General features: G+C 41.7%; 1 protein-coding gene across 8 annotated transcripts in view; it reads left to right on the top strand.

Annotated features, from left to right (window-relative positions):
- The window catches only part of SPTAN1 (spectrin alpha, non-erythrocytic 1), a 62,383-nt gene continuing 43,853 nt past the window's right edge, over window positions 1–18,530 (top strand). For 7 of the 8 annotated variants that reach the window (XM_063081747.1, XM_063081746.1, XM_063081743.1 and 4 more), the window contains exons 1-7: window positions 1–105; window positions 3,042–3,092; window positions 10,768–11,007; window positions 12,105–12,230; window positions 15,975–16,115; window positions 16,496–16,642; window positions 18,386–18,519. In XM_063081747.1, the coding sequence (XP_062937817.1) occupies window positions 3,060–3,092; window positions 10,768–11,007; window positions 12,105–12,230; window positions 15,975–16,115; window positions 16,496–16,642; window positions 18,386–18,519 (821 nt within the window). In that variant the 5' untranslated portion in view covers window positions 1–105; window positions 3,042–3,059. The remainder of the gene's footprint in view (window positions 106–3,041; window positions 3,093–10,767; window positions 11,008–12,104; window positions 12,231–15,974; window positions 16,116–16,495; window positions 16,643–18,385; window positions 18,520–18,530) is intronic. The other variant, XM_063081742.1, reaches the window with a different exon arrangement.

Below are 18,530 nucleotides of genomic sequence, written 5' to 3'. Positions count from 1 at the left end.
GCGCGCGCCACCGCCACTATCCGCTGCGGAACGAGCTGTGTGGATCGGTTTTCTCGGAGCCACCCTTCAGCCCGGCGCACCCACGCCCCTCACCCCCAGGAGCCGGTGAGAGGGGGCCCGGGGGAGCTGGGGGCGGGAGTGGGGTCCAGGGCAGGCGACCCCCGGGCGGGAGCCGGGCAGCCCCTGAGGCGGGACGGGGCGGGGCCGGCGCGCGGACAGGTGAGCCGGGCGGGCCTCGCCGCTCCCTCCCGGCGGCTGGGGAGCCGGGCGAGCCGGCCGCCGCCGCCGCCTTTGTGGCGCGTAGGCGGCTGAGGAGCCGCCTGGCCGAGCCTGGGCGCCCGCCGCTGGAATGTCATTGATGGGGGGAGGGGGCGCGAGGCCGCCGGGTCCCCCCACGCCGCCCGCCGCCGCCAGCCTGGCTGCGGCCCCACCCTGCTCCGTCCGGCTGCGGCAGGTGGGTGGGGGCTCCCTGGTCGGGATCGTCGCCGTCCTCCGCCCTGCAGAGCGCTCCCCACGCCGCCCCCGACGCCTTCCCTCGGTGGGGAACGACTCCCGCAGCGCGTGTTCCCGAGTCACCGCGAGCACTGCCGGCCCAACCCTTGAACGAGGAAGAGCCCGTAGAGAAAGGCCTGTTTGACCTTAATTTCATCCTGGGTGGGGGTTCTTGGCCCCCTCTCTAGACGCAGAGAGGCCCGAGACCGGCCGTCTCCTTTTCTTTCTCTGTAATAAACATTTCTTTCCTCCCCCGTTGTGTGATTTGCTTGTAAATGATAGGTAGATGCGGCGCTTACTTGGTATGAGACCCAAATCAAATAACTTAAAACTTAGAGTTTTGTTTTCTTTTTCCTGAGACTGGGTCTTTCGAGTCGAGGAAAGTGTATTATTTGTAAAAAAAAAAAAAAAAAAAATGTACAACCATGTCGGTGCTGAATGACAGAGCAGTCTTTTGTTTGAAAGCCGTCCCCGAGAATTTGATTAGACGCTTCCCAAAGAAAAATCGCTTTTAAAAGTCTCATGTACTGGAATAAAATATATTTTAAATAAGGGGCTCGTTAAAGTTAAGCGTTCAATATGTTTTAAATGAAAAGTCTGAATAGTGCAGATAGTCGGGTTGATCTGCAAGATCTGAATAGCCCAGAAAGATGATGCTTGAACTGCTGCAACACCTTGTCAAATCTCTTTTATATTAATAGAACCTAATATCTTCAGGCCCTTTGTTCTGTCTTCCTCATAGTATTTTAGAAAAACTTGCCGTCATGGCGTCATGGCTGTCGGGGAAGAATAGAAGAGAGACCAGATGAAGTATTTTCATAATGTGTTGAGAAATTGCGTCGTCATAGCAATTGGACTTAAGTAAAACAGAATGTATCAAAGATGGAAGGGTGGGGGTGTCTTGTAGCCAGGAAACAGAAGATCTTAAGAATAACAGCAGGAACACGAAGCTGTATGAAGCCATTGAGCCAAGGTTCCAACTCCTTAACTAGTCATTTATTTTTCCTTTCATTGCAGCTGATGTCTTAGATTTTGAAAGGTCAAATTGAAGTCAAAGTTTAGAAAACGTGCTGCAGGAAAAAAAAAAGTGCTGCAGTAAGGCCCTGGTGCAGGAAATTAACTGTAAGCCCTTTTTAGTAACTGGGCCAATAATTACTCAAAGGGACCCTCAAAGTGTGTTAACTGTTATCCAGGGACCTAGATGGAGAGACGTGAGAGGAGGATTAGCTCTGTGCTGGACAAGTACGAAGCAGTTCTTATGGTAAACCCAGTTTAGTCACTTATTCTCTGATATGCTCTTGGCTTTGGCAGTGTGTTTTGTAGTAATCTAATAATTAGAGAAATCCCCATTGTAAGCCTGTCAAGCAATCCTGATGAACAGGTTGAGGTGGGGGAAACTGTTTTGGGTACAAGTGTACTTCAAAAAGTTCGTGGAAAAATGGAATTAAAAGATATTACAATCTTTCCATGAGCTTTTTGAAATACCGTTGTATATCTTTTGGTTCCCTAGTTTAGAATTTTCTGTACTTTTCCTTACCTGCCTTTATCCCAAGGGTGGGGCCAACTGCAGATCCTGAGAAGTGGATCTCAGCAGTCAGTAGTCCCTCATGTCCTGTCATTGTAAACCTGCACTAAGGACAGTGGGCCTGAGGCCGGCCTGCCTTTGTAATCAATCCTCTGCGGGCTATGCAAGGACTCCACTACTTATGTGCTTGGGTCTGCTGCAGCGCATCTGCTGTGGCCCTACAGTAGAAGAATGCTATGCCCTGGTGGCAAATGCTGACTCCAGGAATGCGGAGGACACATATCTGATCACTTGGGACCAGTTGAATGGAGCAGCTGTGCTGTGAACCATCACCTCTTTTCCACCATTTTTGCATATTCCTCTTGTACCAGTTTTGAACAGGAAATAGAATTTTGTAAAGTAAGTGTACCAACAAATTAGACCCAAGTCAGACTTTCCAAGTCAGATTTTTTGTAGCTTGAGTTATTTGTTGTTTCTGATGATTTCATGAAATCATGTTCTACTATTACCGAATGGAAGGGGATTTAGGAATCATCTAGTCCTGGGGTTCTCAGTTTATCAGAATGTGGATCGGGGGAGGGTATGTTTAGTTTAAAAAAGTATATTCAGGGCTGGTCAGTTAGCTCAGTTGCTTAGAGCATGGTGTTACAACACCAAGGTCAAGGGTTCAGATCCCCATTTTGGCCAGCCACCAAAAAAGTAAAATAAAATTTTAAATTAAAAAAAAAAGTATATTCATTATTATTACTTTGACAAGTGGGAAAACTGAGGCCCAAGAGAAGGTGTGATTTGGCCAAGGCACCACATCTAGATAGACAGTAACTGCCAAGACCTGGGAACCTTGGTTCTCTCACATTTTAAATCTCTTGTATAGAATGTCAAAGAGAAAGTACTGGGAAAATATCTGAAATTGCATTCTTACCTGTATTCATATATTTCTAAAGGTCTGTTTTGTTCATTTTGAAGTGATTTTGATCGGTTTGCCCTTAGAAGCTTGTTATCTTGCTCTCCCCTGCCTCTTTAGACTCCACATTCCTCCGTCATGTTGTCATCATTTCGTAAGCGCAGAGTCCAGGTATTTGCCCAGCATGCAGAAGATGTGTTGCTTTTTCGGTTTTGCCTGGCTTGCAGTGAAGACGCATTTGTGTCAAAGAGGTTGAATGATCTGAAGAGAGGGGGAAAAAACCCTGCCTGCATGACCTTCCTGTTAAACAGATTGGTTAGGATTTGGGTGGGGTTTTTTTCTTTTTTTTTTTGGAGTTACATGATCAGAAGTCTTAGTAAATTTCCAAAGCCTCCTGTTTTTTATCTTCCTCTCTTTCTCTTTAAGGCATGAGTATATTAATTTCTTATCACCATCCTGGTGTTTGCATGTAGTGTTTGCTGGTTTTTTATTGATGGCTACTTGGTTCTTAGGAACCAAGGGACTAAACAGACTATCCTATATATTTGGAAAAAAAAAAATCTGAAAACATGTAGCAGAAATAGTACTTTTAAAATTTGACAAATATTGTAACTTGGGTTTGTTTCCTGTGCCATTGATTTATTTCTTCTGCCACAATCTCTATAATGAAATGGAGCTCACATTTTCTTATAGTTTTTGAGTGTTTGCTAAATTGGACCTTTTTCAAAAAGAAAAAAATGCTTAAAATTAATAATCTTGATATGCCAAAATGCAGAATATAAACTTTGGAAATTTCTAGTGATTATAGGTGATAAATCCAAGGCAGGCCTTTTTATAAATCAGATCAGTTAATTATTTAAATGAGGTTTATAAAAATGGGCCACCTTTTCCTGTTTTGAGTCATAGTAACAATATGTTGCACTTAAATACCTCTTGTCTGAATTTTACAGGTTAAAAGGTAAGTAGCAGCAAGATAGTATTTGGGAAGCATACCGAAGTAAGTTTTCTCAATATTGCTATGCATTTCTGGATTTTGATGCAATGCAGTATGAATCTTTTGCTTTTTTAAAGCTAAGTCCCTACTCACTTCTGCAGAATTGTGCTGAGTTGAAATGAATTAATCAATTTGAAGGTTGACATGTGGATCCACAATCCTGATTGAGATGTGGTTTAAGTAAAAAAATTGTTGTTTTTATTCATGGTGTTAAAACTCTTTGTGTATTTTTTACCTCTGCTTACCATCAGATCTGCCACTAAAATCTGCAGCTAAGTTGGTTTTGAGTTAATTTGTTTGATCTGAGAATCGACTGGTATACAATTTTATGGGTGCTAACCAATTCTTGGTGGTTTGTTCTTGGGAGAGCCCTTCCACATCCACAGTATAGTTCTCTTGCTTTGCAAATCTAAAATTTGGTAATAGGCTGGCTTTCTAAGCCATGGAAGAAAGGCATTGTCGGTTCTGCACATTCAGGCTTTGACTAAGCAACAAAAACAAAATTGATGAATGGTTTCTGTGACCTTTTGCTTTGGGTGAAGTTTATGAATTTTTCCATAGAGCTAAATGATCCGTTCATCCTGTTAGTCCCTAAAAATCCTTTTCTTGCAAAACAAATATATCTGGTGTCCTGCTTGGAAATCAGAATTCATTTTGTATTATTCTTACATCCAGCACATTCAGCTTGCTGAAAGAATGGCAATCCCAATGCTTTGTTTTTAATAGAGACTCCTTTCATCTTCACTATAATTTTTTTTCTATTTTGGGGTTCAGTATAGAAACTGTGATTACTGAATTCTTGCACTCTCTAAGGTCCTTGTGAGGGTGTCCTAAACTACTCACTGCAGGTGCTAAGTTTGCAGAGTCCAAAGCATTTGACCTTTGGTTTGAAAATGTTTGCATCTGCAGTCTTTTGTGTTGCTTAACACAGTGTGATTCCCACCCAGTGCTTCTCCCTGATTCCCAAAGGTAGATGTATCCCCTTGTACGATGGGGCATGTAGCTTTTCAGTAGATTAGGTTAAGGCATTTTAAAAGTCCCTAAGTACCAAGAACTGCCTCAAACAGCTGTCTCTTGGCATTCATCAGGAAGACAAAGATATGCATGTTTGGCCTCTTTTGTAGGAATCCATTTTCAGTTGATAATGTGTATAAATTTGTGTTTGATATGAGGAGTCATTCTTAGGCATGTTATGTCTTTGAGTTAAATTAGTAATTTCTAGCCAAGATTCACATATTTAGAGCCTCCCCTCCCCCCACTGGAGATCTGGCAGTATTGTAAGAATGCTGACAAGTCCTTTTTATTTATTACAATAGAGAACATAGTTGCAATTCCTGTTTTATCCCCCTGAGATCAATTCACATTACTTGCTGAAATGATGGGACTAACATTTTGACTGCTGCATTGCAGCATTTTATAAATAGCGTGCATCTTCAGTCTTCTCTAATGATTTTGCAAAGATAGGATCTTTTTTCTTCACTTACCTTAAATGGGAAGCTGTCCTTAAACATAGAGAATAATTTAAGCACTTCATTTCCCCTCCTTCATTCTCCGTGTACATGGACTTGATTGGCAAAATCAGAGTTGGGTCTGCTGCTTTGAGATAAGCAGTCAGTTGATTGCACTCCTAGGAAGTCTTCTCTCTGTTGAGGTTTTTAGGCATTTAGTTAGTGGAATAGTTAGGCTGGTAAGATCGGAGATTGTTTTTTAGTGGCACATTTCCTAGATACTTTCTTTCTAGTGCTCTCAAAAGGTGTTAATCCCATATAGCTGGGAACAGCCTGGAACATTCTCTATGGAGTATGCCTTATCAGTCTGTGGCATATTTCCAGGGCAGGGGTGGGGTTCTTGCAGTATGTAGCCTCAGTCAGAATGTGGTGTGCACAGGCAGAGTGCAAGAAATGCCAGTAGCTCTTTGACATAGTTTTGGGTGAGAGGTTGTAGCACCTTTGGGTGGCAATAGTTCTTAGTGATGTTTATGAAATTTTTTCCCATGTTTAATGTAGTCTTGGAAATTAACCCTTTTAGGAGCAAAAAGAATAATTTGTGTAGATAAACTAGAGACAGCTTCCTATCAGGTTAAGAGAGGAGGAAACTTATTAACTCATAAATTTTTTTGGTGTCTCCTGTATTATGCAAATGACAATCCTTAATGCTGACTGCAGTGGGAGTGCATTGGTGATTTTCAGATGCCCAGCTCCCCGGAGACAGCCAGTTGTGACTTGGCAGAGCTCCCACCTACTGACATCAGCTGATCTACAGCAGGAAAGAAAAGTCCATTATTGCCTGACCAAAGCACTTGGTATAGAATTGACTCGTTCTACTTCACTGGGGCGACAAAGAGAGCCTTTTAGGTTGGTTAATTTCAGCAGTGCCTCATTGGACTGTCTCCCCGGATTGGTAGGGTCAAATCAGCAAGCTAGGTCCGAGCAGAGAGACTTACTCAGGTGGAACCTTTGCAATGTAATGATGGAGATTCTTTTTTTTCCTCATCGTGAGAGCTGCTCCCAAATGTGATTTCTTAGAGATTTTTGTAGCTGCTAAAAGATTTTTGAAATGCAGTTAATCCTATGATAGGAGGCAGGACAAAAGCCACATACTTTAATTCTGAAAATTTAGACATCTTTCAGGAATTCATGTGCAGTGTAGTTATTATTCCATGCACAACTATACCTTCCTTGGAAAATTTCTTTTACAAGAAAGTTGTAGGAAAGCAAATTATATACATAATTTCCCTGTGTTTTTCCATCTTAACTGTTTCTGGAGGGATGCGAACAAAGGAAGCATGTAAATAAATGATTCTAACCCTAATTGTTTACTAACTTAAGAGGACTCAGTCTTAAAAAAAAAAAAAAAAAAGTAATTGTTTTTAAATGATTAATACATTACCTTCCCCCTTTTTCCCTCCAAAGTGGGGATGGAAAAGGTAAGAGGAAGTGAAAGGAATTAATAAATAACCAAATGGCCATTGATAAATTGTATGTCAGGTCCAATCATGTTAAGAATTACTGGTTCTGGGGCCGGCCCGTGGCTCACTCGGTAGAGTGCGGTGCTGATAACACCAAGGCCACAGGTTCGGATCCTATATAGGGATGGCCGGTTTGCTCACTGGCTGAGCGTGGTGCTGACAACACCAAGCCAAGGGTTGAGATCCCTTACCGGTCATCTTTTAAAAGAAAAAAAAAAAAAAGAATTATTGGTTCTAAGGGCCGGCCTGTAGCTGACTCGGGAAAGTGCAGTGCTGATGACACCAAGGTCGCGGGTTTGGATCCCTATATAGGGATGGCCAGTTAGCTCACTGGCTGAGCGTGGTGCTGACAACACCAAGCTAAGGGTTAAGATCCCCTTACCGGTCATTTAAAAAAGAAAAAGAAAAAAAAAAAAAGAATTACTGGTTCTAGTGCACTCGTCTGGAAATCCTGGGTCACCCTGGGCTCTGCAACTTGTTTACTAGATTGATCACCCGACTACTTAATTATAAAGTGATAGCAGTTTATTTCCAAGTTCAGAATGTAATTGATTCTTTTTTTTTTTTTTTTTTTTTTTTGTCGTTTTTTCGTGACCGGCACTCAGCCAGTGAGTACACCGGTCAGTCCTATATAGGATCCGAACCCGCGGTGGGAGCGTCGCCGCGCTGCCAGCGCAGCACTCTACCAAGTGCGCCACGGGCTCGGCCCGGAATGTAATTGATTCTAATATGTGCCAAGTTCTGTGCTCAGAGAGTAAGAATAAGATATGGTCTTTTTTATAGTTCTTTAAGGAAAAGAACTGGTAGGGAGAAAACAATAATGACATGGCGGAATGTGATAGTGCTGTAAGATGAGTGATAAGGCAGGTAGGTAAGAAGTGGAGACTTCTGATTGGGAAAGACATCATAGTGGACGAGGTTTTTGTATGATATCGAATGGTAGAGTTGAGAGTGGGAGAGGAGTGCATTCCTGGCAGAGGGAACGTTTTGAACTGGAAAGTGGACCCTGCAATTGGACCCTGCAGGGCCTGTAATTGGGGTTGGTGAGGGAATTTGATGTGAGATACGGCTGCAGGAAACAACTGGAAGGTGAATGAGTGAAGTCACGTTTAACTACCAGTGAGTGTGGCTGGTGGTGGTAGTGATCCTTGTCAAGGATCAGCCTTCTCCAGACTAGGCTGGTATACTCAGAGCAGCAGTGTAAAGCAGAACTGCCTATTGTAATGAAAATTATTAGAGAAACTGATCCAGCAGACGTTTAGCTTTTCAAAGTCACTCCCTCAGTTTTTGGTTTTAAGCACTCTCTCAAAGTCTGTTTTAGCACTAGAATTTTTTTTTTTTTTTAGACAGCTATCTATTGAGCATCCAAAGCTGAGACTTCTTGAGCTTTATTTCCTTGAGGTTTGCCCTGTCATAGTTAAAAGAGCAGCTACTTTCTCAGAGTATACTACCATGTGGTCAGTTCGAGATTAGTAATCCAAATTTACCCTTTAGGTTGACACCTAGCTGTTTAGCTTTAGTCAGTATATTCTTTGTTTGCCATTCCTGTCATGAATCTAGCATTTACTTGGATAGAATTCTAATCTTACAATATGGGAAATGAAAGATTCATTATTGAGCTCTCTCCCCATGCCTTACTGCTGCATAGCAGCTACAGCGCTCAGCATGTACTTGGTCGTTTCATCAACAAACATCTCTTAATGACCTCTGTATGCTAGAAGTCAGGGATACAAAGATTAGGTTGCTTGGTTTAATCATACCATGGGAAGCATATACAAGTGCTTTGCAGATTTACAGAAAAGTGTGATTGCATCTGAGAGGGAGGGAAAGGAGGAGCATTGAGTACAGTTTAGCAAGGAGGTATGATCCTCAGCTTACTCATTGCAGCTGGGTGTTGAGATATAAATAGGTGTTGTCCAGGCAGAGAAGAGACACGGGACATTCTAGGCAAAGGAAGCATGTGCAGATGGCTTGGAGTTTTAAAGGGAATCATGTATTTTGGAGAAGAAAGATTATTTCTACATGCCAAGAGGGTAGCTAGCGGGCATGGGTGAGAGATGATGCCAGGCAAGGGTGTTGGGCCAGATCATGGAGATCCTCCTGAAGAGGTGGATTCTTTCCTCTGTCAGAAGGGAATGGTTTCTTTTTATACTAAAAAAAAAAAAAAAATTTGACTGTGGAAAAACAATAGTACAACAAAAATTAACTGGTTGATATGTGGAGAATAATATAGAAGGAATGGAGATATGGCTAAAATCACCTCATGTACTCTTCCCATAGTGGGGCAGTCCTCAGAGTTGATCAGGTGCAGACGGTGCTTTCTCATCACCGTCACCACTCAGAGCTGCTTTAATCCCTCAAGAACTGGAATGTGAGCTAGAAACTCTGACCTCACCCAGGTCTCCTTGTGTTGTTTACCTCCCAGCTGAATATGGGGAAGCACTGTGGCTGACTTCCGCTCCTAATCGTTACCCTGAGCACCCTGTTCTATTAGCTGAGGCAGGCGACCGGAAATGGGAAGAGCTCCCAGATGTTTCCCGGGTAACACAATTGTTATACCTTTTATAAATTACAGAACAGAATCTGGAAGGGACCATAAAGATTATCTGATTTGCTTCCTTGCTAAACCCAAAATCCCCTCTCTAGACTGTAATATTAAAGTTGGAAGGGACTTGAGATCATGCCATTTTCACCTGTCATTTTTAGTCACTCTAGGAAATAAAGGCATAGAGAGGGAAGGTGGCTTGTACAAGGTCACATGTTACTGACAGGTTTAGAAACTTTTTGTCATTAATCTATAACTGTTTCCTTCTGTGGTTCTTAATTTGTTAGAGGATAAAAAGGCTTATTCTTGATAAGATCGATTAGCATATTATGGGTTTCTCACATAAATAGGTCAAGTTCTCTTTTTGACATTTGACAAACAAAATTTATGAAACTGGGCTGGCCAGTTAGTTCAGTTGGTTAGAGCCCGGTGCTGATGACACCAAGTTCCAGGGTTCAATCCCTACACCAGCCAGCTGCAAAAAAAAATTATTAATTTTTTTTTTTTTTTTTTTTGGTGAAACTGCCCAGAAATCTGAGGGTTTACAGTTGGGGCTGATTGAGTGCTGAAGGGAAGTACCACTTACCCAGGGGTTAACTTGGAATTGGTGCTGAATTTACAGTTTCCTTACTTGCTAAAATAACAGGTAGAAGCAAAACAGGGTAAATCTTTCACAACACCTTTTTCCCCTCCCAAGATACACGGTGATTTGGTTTTCTTTTGTGCGCATTCAGGTGAAACTAAGCCTGTTCATTTCGCAGGCTCTCTGGTAGTCTGAAGAAGACTGGTAGGGTTGACATTTTGGAATAACTGAGAAATTAGCTACTCTAGGTAAATTCTATTGGTTCCTGATATTAAAGACTCAGTTATTTTATAATCATTCCCTACATTGAATATCTGGAAAGATAGAAAAGCTGATTTAAGTAAGAGTAAAGTCATTCAGATGAAATGCAGAGACCAAATGAAGGGACTTTTCAATAGACTTGTTGTCAATAATTATTTGAATACCAGAGTTGGTATTTCTTTGAATCCTTAGAGCTCGTGTAGAATTGACAGTATAAACCATAGTTCTTCCATTTGAATTTTTTTCTTTGTTTCATTGCCATGCTGGTTAGGCATCCTCTGAGGAACCCACGTAGGTAGGTGTTGCAGGGGAGTGGAGAGCCCTTTTTAAAAACAGGAATGGAATGTGGGTTTCATTGTTAAATCCTTAAAAGGGAGTACCTTCTCAGTTCACTTGTCTGCTAGGGTAATTCTTCCCTTCTTTCAGATTGGCTAATTCTGTTGAATCTATTTTGGTGTCTTATGGTGCTCATCTCAGGGCATTCTGTCTTTTCAGAAAATGGACCCAAGTGGGGTCAAAGTGCTGGAAACAGCAGAGGACATCCAAGAGAGGCGGCAGCAGGTCCTAGACCGATACCACCGCTTCAAGGAGCTCTCAACCCTTAGGCGCCAGAAGCTGGAAGATTCCTATCGATTCCAGTTTTTCCAAAGAGATGCTGAGGAACTGGAGAAGTGGATTCAGGAAAAACTTCAGATTGCATCTGATGAGAATTATAAAGACCCAACCAACTTGCAGGTGTGTGTCTGTTCTCCCTGAGATTCCTGCCAAAATTCAAGAACCCAAATGTTCTGCCCCAAAATCAAAGTTATTTAATTATGACCTTGAAAGATTGGGCAGCAAGAAGAATTTAGATCAGACATAAGGAAGTACTAACTCTGTTCTGACAAGCCTTTAGTGTATTAGTGAAAGTGAATATGAAATCTTGCAGATATTAATTTATCTTTTCTGGACGCTTCAAACTGATAATCCTCAAGCCACTGCCTTGACGATAATTCTCAAACCACTGGCGATCTTTAAACATTTTTCAGGGAAGATTTGAATTGATCTCTTGGAATATGTATTTTTGAGGAAGGCATGCTAACAATGTTGCTGGCAAAAATTCATGGTTATGAGTCCCTGTTAGAGTTTCATTGGTAAGTATTATCAAAAGCAAGCCTGAATTTTTTGGTATGTAAATTATACCTCAATAAAACTTTTTTTTTTTTTTTTTTTTTTTTAAGAGAAAGCCTTTCTTCTCATCGATTTTGGTAAAAGACTTTTTAAAAAAATTATTTTGGTAGCAAGTGGAGCAGTAGTTGGGCCCATGGGTTCTTTTACTACACCAAAGTAGTCTAAGAAGAGAGAATGATGAACACTGGTTTAGGTACAATCCCTGCTCAGCAGTCCCCTTGCCTGCTCAATACTTGATGAAAAAGACATGTTGAGAAATGGAATTTAGGCAGGATCAAGGAGCGTGGCTTCTAAAGCAAGGGAAACGAAGTGTCATGTTGTAAGTGACTATGGGTCGATTATTTAAGGAAAACTGTCAATATGTCTAGAAGGAATTGTATGTCCATATAAAGGCTAATTTCCTGGTAGATGATAAAATTAGGATATTTTTAGCATCTTCCATCTGCAAAGTTGGTTGTCTTTACAGGCCAAGCATTAAGAGTGCTGGTAGAAGTGCAGTCAAGAGTATTTGAGTAATTGAGCAGTAGAGAATGGGCAAGATGCCCAGTGATGTGTCCATAACTAGAGAGAGTGCGATTAAGGAGGGGAGGAATAATGGGTGGGGGACAAACTATGAGTGCTGTGTGGTTACATCTATGGCTCACTTCATGGTCCACCAACAGGGAAAGCTTCAGAAGCATCAAGCCTTTGAAGCTGAAGTGCAGGCCAACTCAGGAGCCATTGTTAAGCTGGATGAAACTGGAAACCTGATGATCTCAGAAGGGCATTTTGCATCTGAAACCATACGGGTGAGTATGAATAGTGCCTGGTATGGGTGGCCTTCATCTGGGTGGAGGAATGTGGATTCATGCTTACATGTCAGTTTGGATTCCAAAAAAGAAAAGATAGACTTTTCCAGCGTTTTATAGGAGTTTGTAAAGTCTCCTCAAGAAGTTACCCTAATCCTGCCTTTGTGATATGATTCAGAGTGAATATAAACAAGTGTTTGTATACTTAGTGAGGAAATTAATACTCTTTTTGTAGAACAAATTAGAATGTGATTATACTTTGAAGAAGATTGCATGAATTAACTCTAACATTTACAGTTGTTAATTTAGGTGAGAGAGCACATTAGTGAAATTGGTGATTTTAGGGATGAGGATACAAAGACAAATAGGAACAATCAATGACACTATAAAGTTCTCTGTTGGAAAGCTTGCTGTCTGAATCTTGGTGGCTTTCCCTAGGAGGAGTTTAATGAGGTCTAGGAAGCAAGCCAGTTAAAGGTCCAGCTCTCGGGAATGACCTGTGGTATCTGCAGGTCAGTGACCCTGGTGATACGACTGACTTTGAGGCAAGACTCCTTGAACTCTTTGGTCTGGCTTTTTTTGATGCCAGTTCATTGGAGTTGGGGCAGAACTGCTCTTTCTCTGCTTTGTTTCATATTTCTAATAACAAGGTACTGAGGGAAAAACAAACCTCTTTATGATGAGGTGTGCACACTGAGCTTCTCAGAACTGGATGCTCTTTCCTATCTCTGGTATACCTCATACCCAGCTATGTGTTTTGTTTGGTTCTTGGTCACGCAAAGCCACATTCCATTGAGGGCCCAGCCTTTTCTAGTCCTTTACCTGTCAAAGCAATCCTGAAGATTTATGAAAGTTACATTCTTAAACCTCAGCTAGAAGTGTTTCATCCCCTGCTCTTCCCTGGTAACTGTTTGGGAGGTTCTAGTCTCTTAAGATCCAGTCTAAAAAAAAAAAAAAAAAAAAGATCCAGTCTAGTGGTTTTTAACAATAAATATTTGTTGTCTCACATTTGCTCTGCTGTACTCTGCAGTCTCATATTGAAGACTTGCAATTAGTCCAAAACTTATGATTAATAATTATTAACTATTACTAGTAATGATTGTGAATAGTAAATAAAAGTGCATTCTAAATGCCATGATCAACTATTTAATTATATTAGACCCATTTGGGCAATGTAATATGTATCTCTGCAATTAAAGACAAATGTTTCTCTGCCCTTTTTTCACTGTTTGGTACACAGTCTTTTTTTTTTTTTTTTTTTTTTTGGCAGCTGGCCGGTACAGGGATTGAACCCTGGACCTTGGTGTTATCAGCACCACACTCTAACCAATTGAGCTAACTGGCCAGCACTGTATATAGTCTTATAGTAGATGAAATCAGCGTGCCTTATTATTTCCTCGATAGAAGTTGTTTTTCTAGAGTGAACGGGCTGCTCTGTAGTAGTATATAACAAGGTTACAGATGGGGAATATGAGAAATAGATGAAGTGTTTGGCTTCAGTAATTAACCTAGTGGGGAGGGGAGAACCCAAAGCTGACATCATTCATGTCTATTGGTACCCTCTGCCCTGTTTAGCGATCTTACTAAAGCAACATTAAAAATAATGTTAACTACTGTTTGTTGAGTAGCTATTAGTAACTTTTTATGTACAGACAATTTGCTAATTTCTAATCTTCAAGTAAGCTTGCAAGGTGGCCATTATCTCCATATTATAGAAGGATAGAAACAGGCTCAGGGAATTTTGTGTAGCTTGCTCAAAGTCACACAGCTAACATATGACAGAACTGGAATTTCAGTTTATTCCTTTCTTTCTGCAGTCACAAATATTTGCTTTATTTTTCCAACCTGTATTTCATTTCTATTTTCTTTCCTTAATTTTTCTGCCAAATGCTTCTCTGAAGGCTCCTGTTGCTTGCTTATGCCCCTGTTGAGAAATCCTCCTGAGTCAGAACCAGCCTTTCCCCTCCATCTTGTCAGCTCTCAGAGAGTTTCTGAAGTGCACCCGCCTCCCTGCCCACTCACGCTCTCAAACAATAAGAAGCCTGTGGAACTGGACTCTCTCTAACCTCTGCAGTATTTACAAGATCATACACACCAGGAATGGCAAAGTTGTTCTAGTACTGGAACAGGCCTTGCCCTCGTTTTTTACTTAAGTGTGTGAGAATGCAATTTGTGAGACCAACAGTTGACTTGAGGGTGAGAAGTTTTCTCTAGTTTTCTGTGGCCTCATCTTTAATTTGAGCAGGGAGCAAGTCTTTCCTACAGTGATCCTGGCTTGCTAAAGTGTTAGTTTGGCAGGCAGTGTTAGCATAGAGGAAGGTGGGTGGCATGTAAAGGCTGTGTCTGTGTCCTGGATAACCTGTCTGTCACTGGTTTAGACTTTCACACCGTACCGGACAGCATGGCGCCCCATAGTCACCGCCACCCACATTGGGTCCCACATCCGAGTAGGTGGAGTATGGACTTGCTGTGGGTTGCCTTTCCCCCCTTGCCTTGGAATGCCTTTCACTTCCTGTTCCTTGTGGGTTACAGTTTTAGCAATGCTGGAAGTGAATTGTGTGAGCTTTTATTTCCCCTAATACTTTCTCCTTTCAGATGAAACATTCATACTTTTTTCTAAGAGAATCCACCCATATTGACTGTCCCATGGCTTTAAAGTCTTTATTTTGCTGAGTGGCATTTCAAAGATGGGTGGATCCCAGACTTCTTTTCTGTTAGTGTTTAAACCCCTTTGATTGTTTTACTTAACATCTGTCCGTGTTGTACTGAAACTCCCAGTATCTTGGGGAGGCATAAAAAAGGCATTCAGGTTGGATTGGAATGCCAGAATGCAACACCTAAGCTTGAATTGATTGTCAGTTTCCCCCAGTTCTTGACAAGTCCTTACTGGGCCTGTGTTATGAGAACCCAAAGATACTGGGAAGTGAATATGTTTGGCCTATTGGCTGCCACTTGGGTGAAGTTTGAAATAAACTTCACTTCAGATGTATTATACCACAAACTATCTTTTCATAGAAGCTGCAAAACTTTTTCAGCCAAGAACCCTTTTTTTTTTTTTTTTTGTCTTTTTCGTGACCGGCACTCAGCCAGTGAGTGCACTGGCCATTCCTATATAGGATCCAAACCCACGGCGGGAGCGTCGCCGCGCTCCCAGCGCCACACTCTCCCGAGTGCGCCACGGGCCAGGCCCAGCCAAGAACCCTTTTTGATTGCTGATTACATTTCAGGTCCCCATCTTTTCTACTTTTATACTAAGTTTTCCTATTCTGTCTCACAGTCTTTACATTTTTTATGTCTGTAGGACCTCCTCTTCTATTTTGTTTTTTCCCCTTACCCCCATAAATTCAGAACATACCCTTTAGTAATTTCTGTTCAGTTTCCACATTAATTTTTCATCTTTCCTTCCCCAGTAGTCTTGCCTGGGAATTCTGCTTTAATAATTTAATAATAATATATTATTAAAAATAAATAAACAATAATTAATGATAATTTAATAATTTCCCTGCAGTAAACTATTGTAAATCTATCTATGAAAAGTCAGTTATTTTGTAACTTTTAGACCTCCCAAACCACTATGAAGTGTGTACTTTTTCCTATTCTGTTAAACTTACAATTTCCTCTCAGTTTAGGGATTATCTTTTTAAAAGATTTTTATTCAGCGCTCTGAAGTTTCTAACTTGTCACAACTCAATGGAGGAGTGAACCAGTTGTAATCTGATTAAAAATCTGATTTTTAACCTCCAGACTCGTCTGATGGAGCTGCACCGCCAATGGGAATTACTTTTGGAAAAGATGCGGGAGAAAGGAGTTAAGCTGCTGCAGGCCCAGAAGTTGGTGCAGTATTTACGAGAATGTGAGGATGTGATGGACTGGATCAATGACAAGGTATGTTTTGGGAAGGAAGGTTTGCTAAGCCTTACCCCCCAAAAGGGAAGAGACTCCTCCATGCTCTGCAGCTGATCTGAGAGCCAGTGTTAGTGCAGATGCAGCAGGTTTAAGCAAAAGGGGTGGAAGTAGGATTGCTATATCTCTAGCTGCTCTCTTCTATTCTGTAACTCTGAAACGTGGGGTCTCTGAGACAGAAGTGCTGAGAGTTCAGCCTCCGAAGTATGAGATGAAATAAAATCACCAACCACACAGAAAACTGCATTCTTTAATTCTAACATGGCCCCATTCCTAGTGCATCTGTTTCATTGTAAGTTTCTGGGAGCTGTTGTTACCAAGTGTGGATTGATGACTCTGGCTCTGTTATGGTCCCTGAATAGGAAGCAATTGTGACTTCTGAGGAGCTGGGCCAGGACCTGGAGCATGTGGAGGTTTTACAGAAGAAATTTGAAGAGTTTCAAACAGATCTGGCTGCTCATGAAGAAAGAGTTAATGAAGTGAACCAGTTTGCTGCCAAACTCATTCAGGTAAATAGAGTTCTGTATGCTTGTCACAACATAATTATGGTAAATTTCTAGTGGATTCAGAAGAAAATTTTGATGATCAGTTCCCTAATTTCTGAGTGAGCGAGTTTTTATAAGCATGTCTAAGAGTTGTGTTTAGATGTAAGTAAGGCACAATACTGATTACTCCTAAATTAGAAAGTGCTTTTTAACTTGTTGCCTTGGGCAGGAAGGGCAGAGGTTTATTTGATCTGTTTCCTCCACCCACTTTCAGGTGGGGTTGGGTGAAGCTTTTATTGGGCTGCTGTAGCCGGGTCTTGGGGTTTCTCAGACACGGGTGTGGTGGTGAATGCCTGCTTAGTGTTGGCAGGCGTCCACCAATGCCTGTTGCTCTCCCTTTCCTTTTTGATTTGAAGCTTTCTGGGCTCTCTTGGAAGCCTGGGGAGACCTCGTATGAATGGCTTTCCACTAGTAGCTCTGGAGCCCATTAAGAGGGGAGAGACAACCCTTCCCCATTGCTTGCCTATGCAGGTCCGTAAGCTGCAGAGTTCAAAGTGCTCCAGAGACATCAAGTACAGGTTGAGCATTCCTTATCCAAAAATCCGAAATGCTCCAGAATCTGAAACTTTTCAGCACTGACAGGACACGCAAAGGAAATGCTTATTGGAGCTTTTTGGATTTTCACATGAGGGATGCTCAGCTGTTTGAGTATCTGCAAATATTCCAAAAACCAGAAAAATCCAAAATACTAAGCACTTCTTGTCCTAAGCATTTCGGATACGGGATACTAAACCTGTAGTAGAAACTACAGAGTTTTTGCTTTTAGGGAAATTTGATTTGGGGCTTACAAATTTTGAATTTATATATCTGCTTCAGGCTGCTACTTGTTCCCTTTTTCTGGTCAATGATTAATAGCCAGCATTCCCCAGAAATACCTCATCCTTTCAAGATTGTGCTTGAGAAGAGCAGTCAGGCCTGATCCCTGACCTCACAGATGACCCAAGAATCTTGAAATGCTTCACCTTATTGCTTCACATGTTATTTTTAATTAACAACACACACACCCCAAAACACCCATAATGTGGGTGTTTATTAAAGAAATATCTCCAGTCTGAAGCCAGGAACAAGCCCTTGAGCCCTGAAAATCATCTGTTTGGGCAGGAATGCTTAACTGTTAGGGCAGATGGGGCAGATGAATGCATTAATGAAGCGACCACAAATTTGCAGCTGAAGTGTTTGTTAACATCAGTGGTAGTATCAGGATGGCTGAGTGGTCTAATATGCCAGACTCATGCTTTTGCTTCCTGCCCTCAGGGCATCTGGTCTCTGCAGCAAGGTGTGGGTTCCATCCCCCTTCTGACACAGGTTGATTTGGGGACTAGCCAGTTAGCTCAGTTGGTTAGAGCATGGTGTTATAAAACCAAGGTCAAGGGTTCAGATCCCTGTACTGGCCAGCCACCAAAAAAAAAAAAAAATCAAGGCTTTTGGTACTGGTGCACATGACCCCACTTTATAGACTAACCAACTGCTCCACGAGGTAGATGATGGATCTCCTCTTTTTACATGAGAAGAAGTAGAAGCTCTTTGGAGTTGTAGTTCACTTTTCACAGAGAAGACCAGTATTTCTTCTGTTACGATTTTCTTCAGAATGTTGGAGATTTGCTAACACAGATACTTCAAGGAGCCAACCCCAGGGTATTGAATAATTAGTTGGAGGATCCAGAGGTTGTGGACCAAATCCAGTCTTTTCTACTCTTCCTTGTTTAGGAACAGCACCCTGAGGAGGAACAGATCAAGACTAAGCAGGATGAAGTAAATGCAGCCTGGCAGCGGCTGAAGGGACTGGCTCTTCAGAGACAGGGGAAGCTCTTTGGGGCAGCTGAGGTTCAGCGCTTTAACAGGTACCAAGCCA

This window comes from Cynocephalus volans, chromosome 17 (assembly GCF_027409185.1).
Source record: "Cynocephalus volans isolate mCynVol1 chromosome 17, mCynVol1.pri, whole genome shotgun sequence".
Lineage (NCBI taxonomy): Eukaryota > Metazoa > Chordata > Mammalia > Dermoptera > Cynocephalidae > Cynocephalus > Cynocephalus volans.
This window is presented reverse-complemented; position numbering and strand designations above follow the sequence as displayed.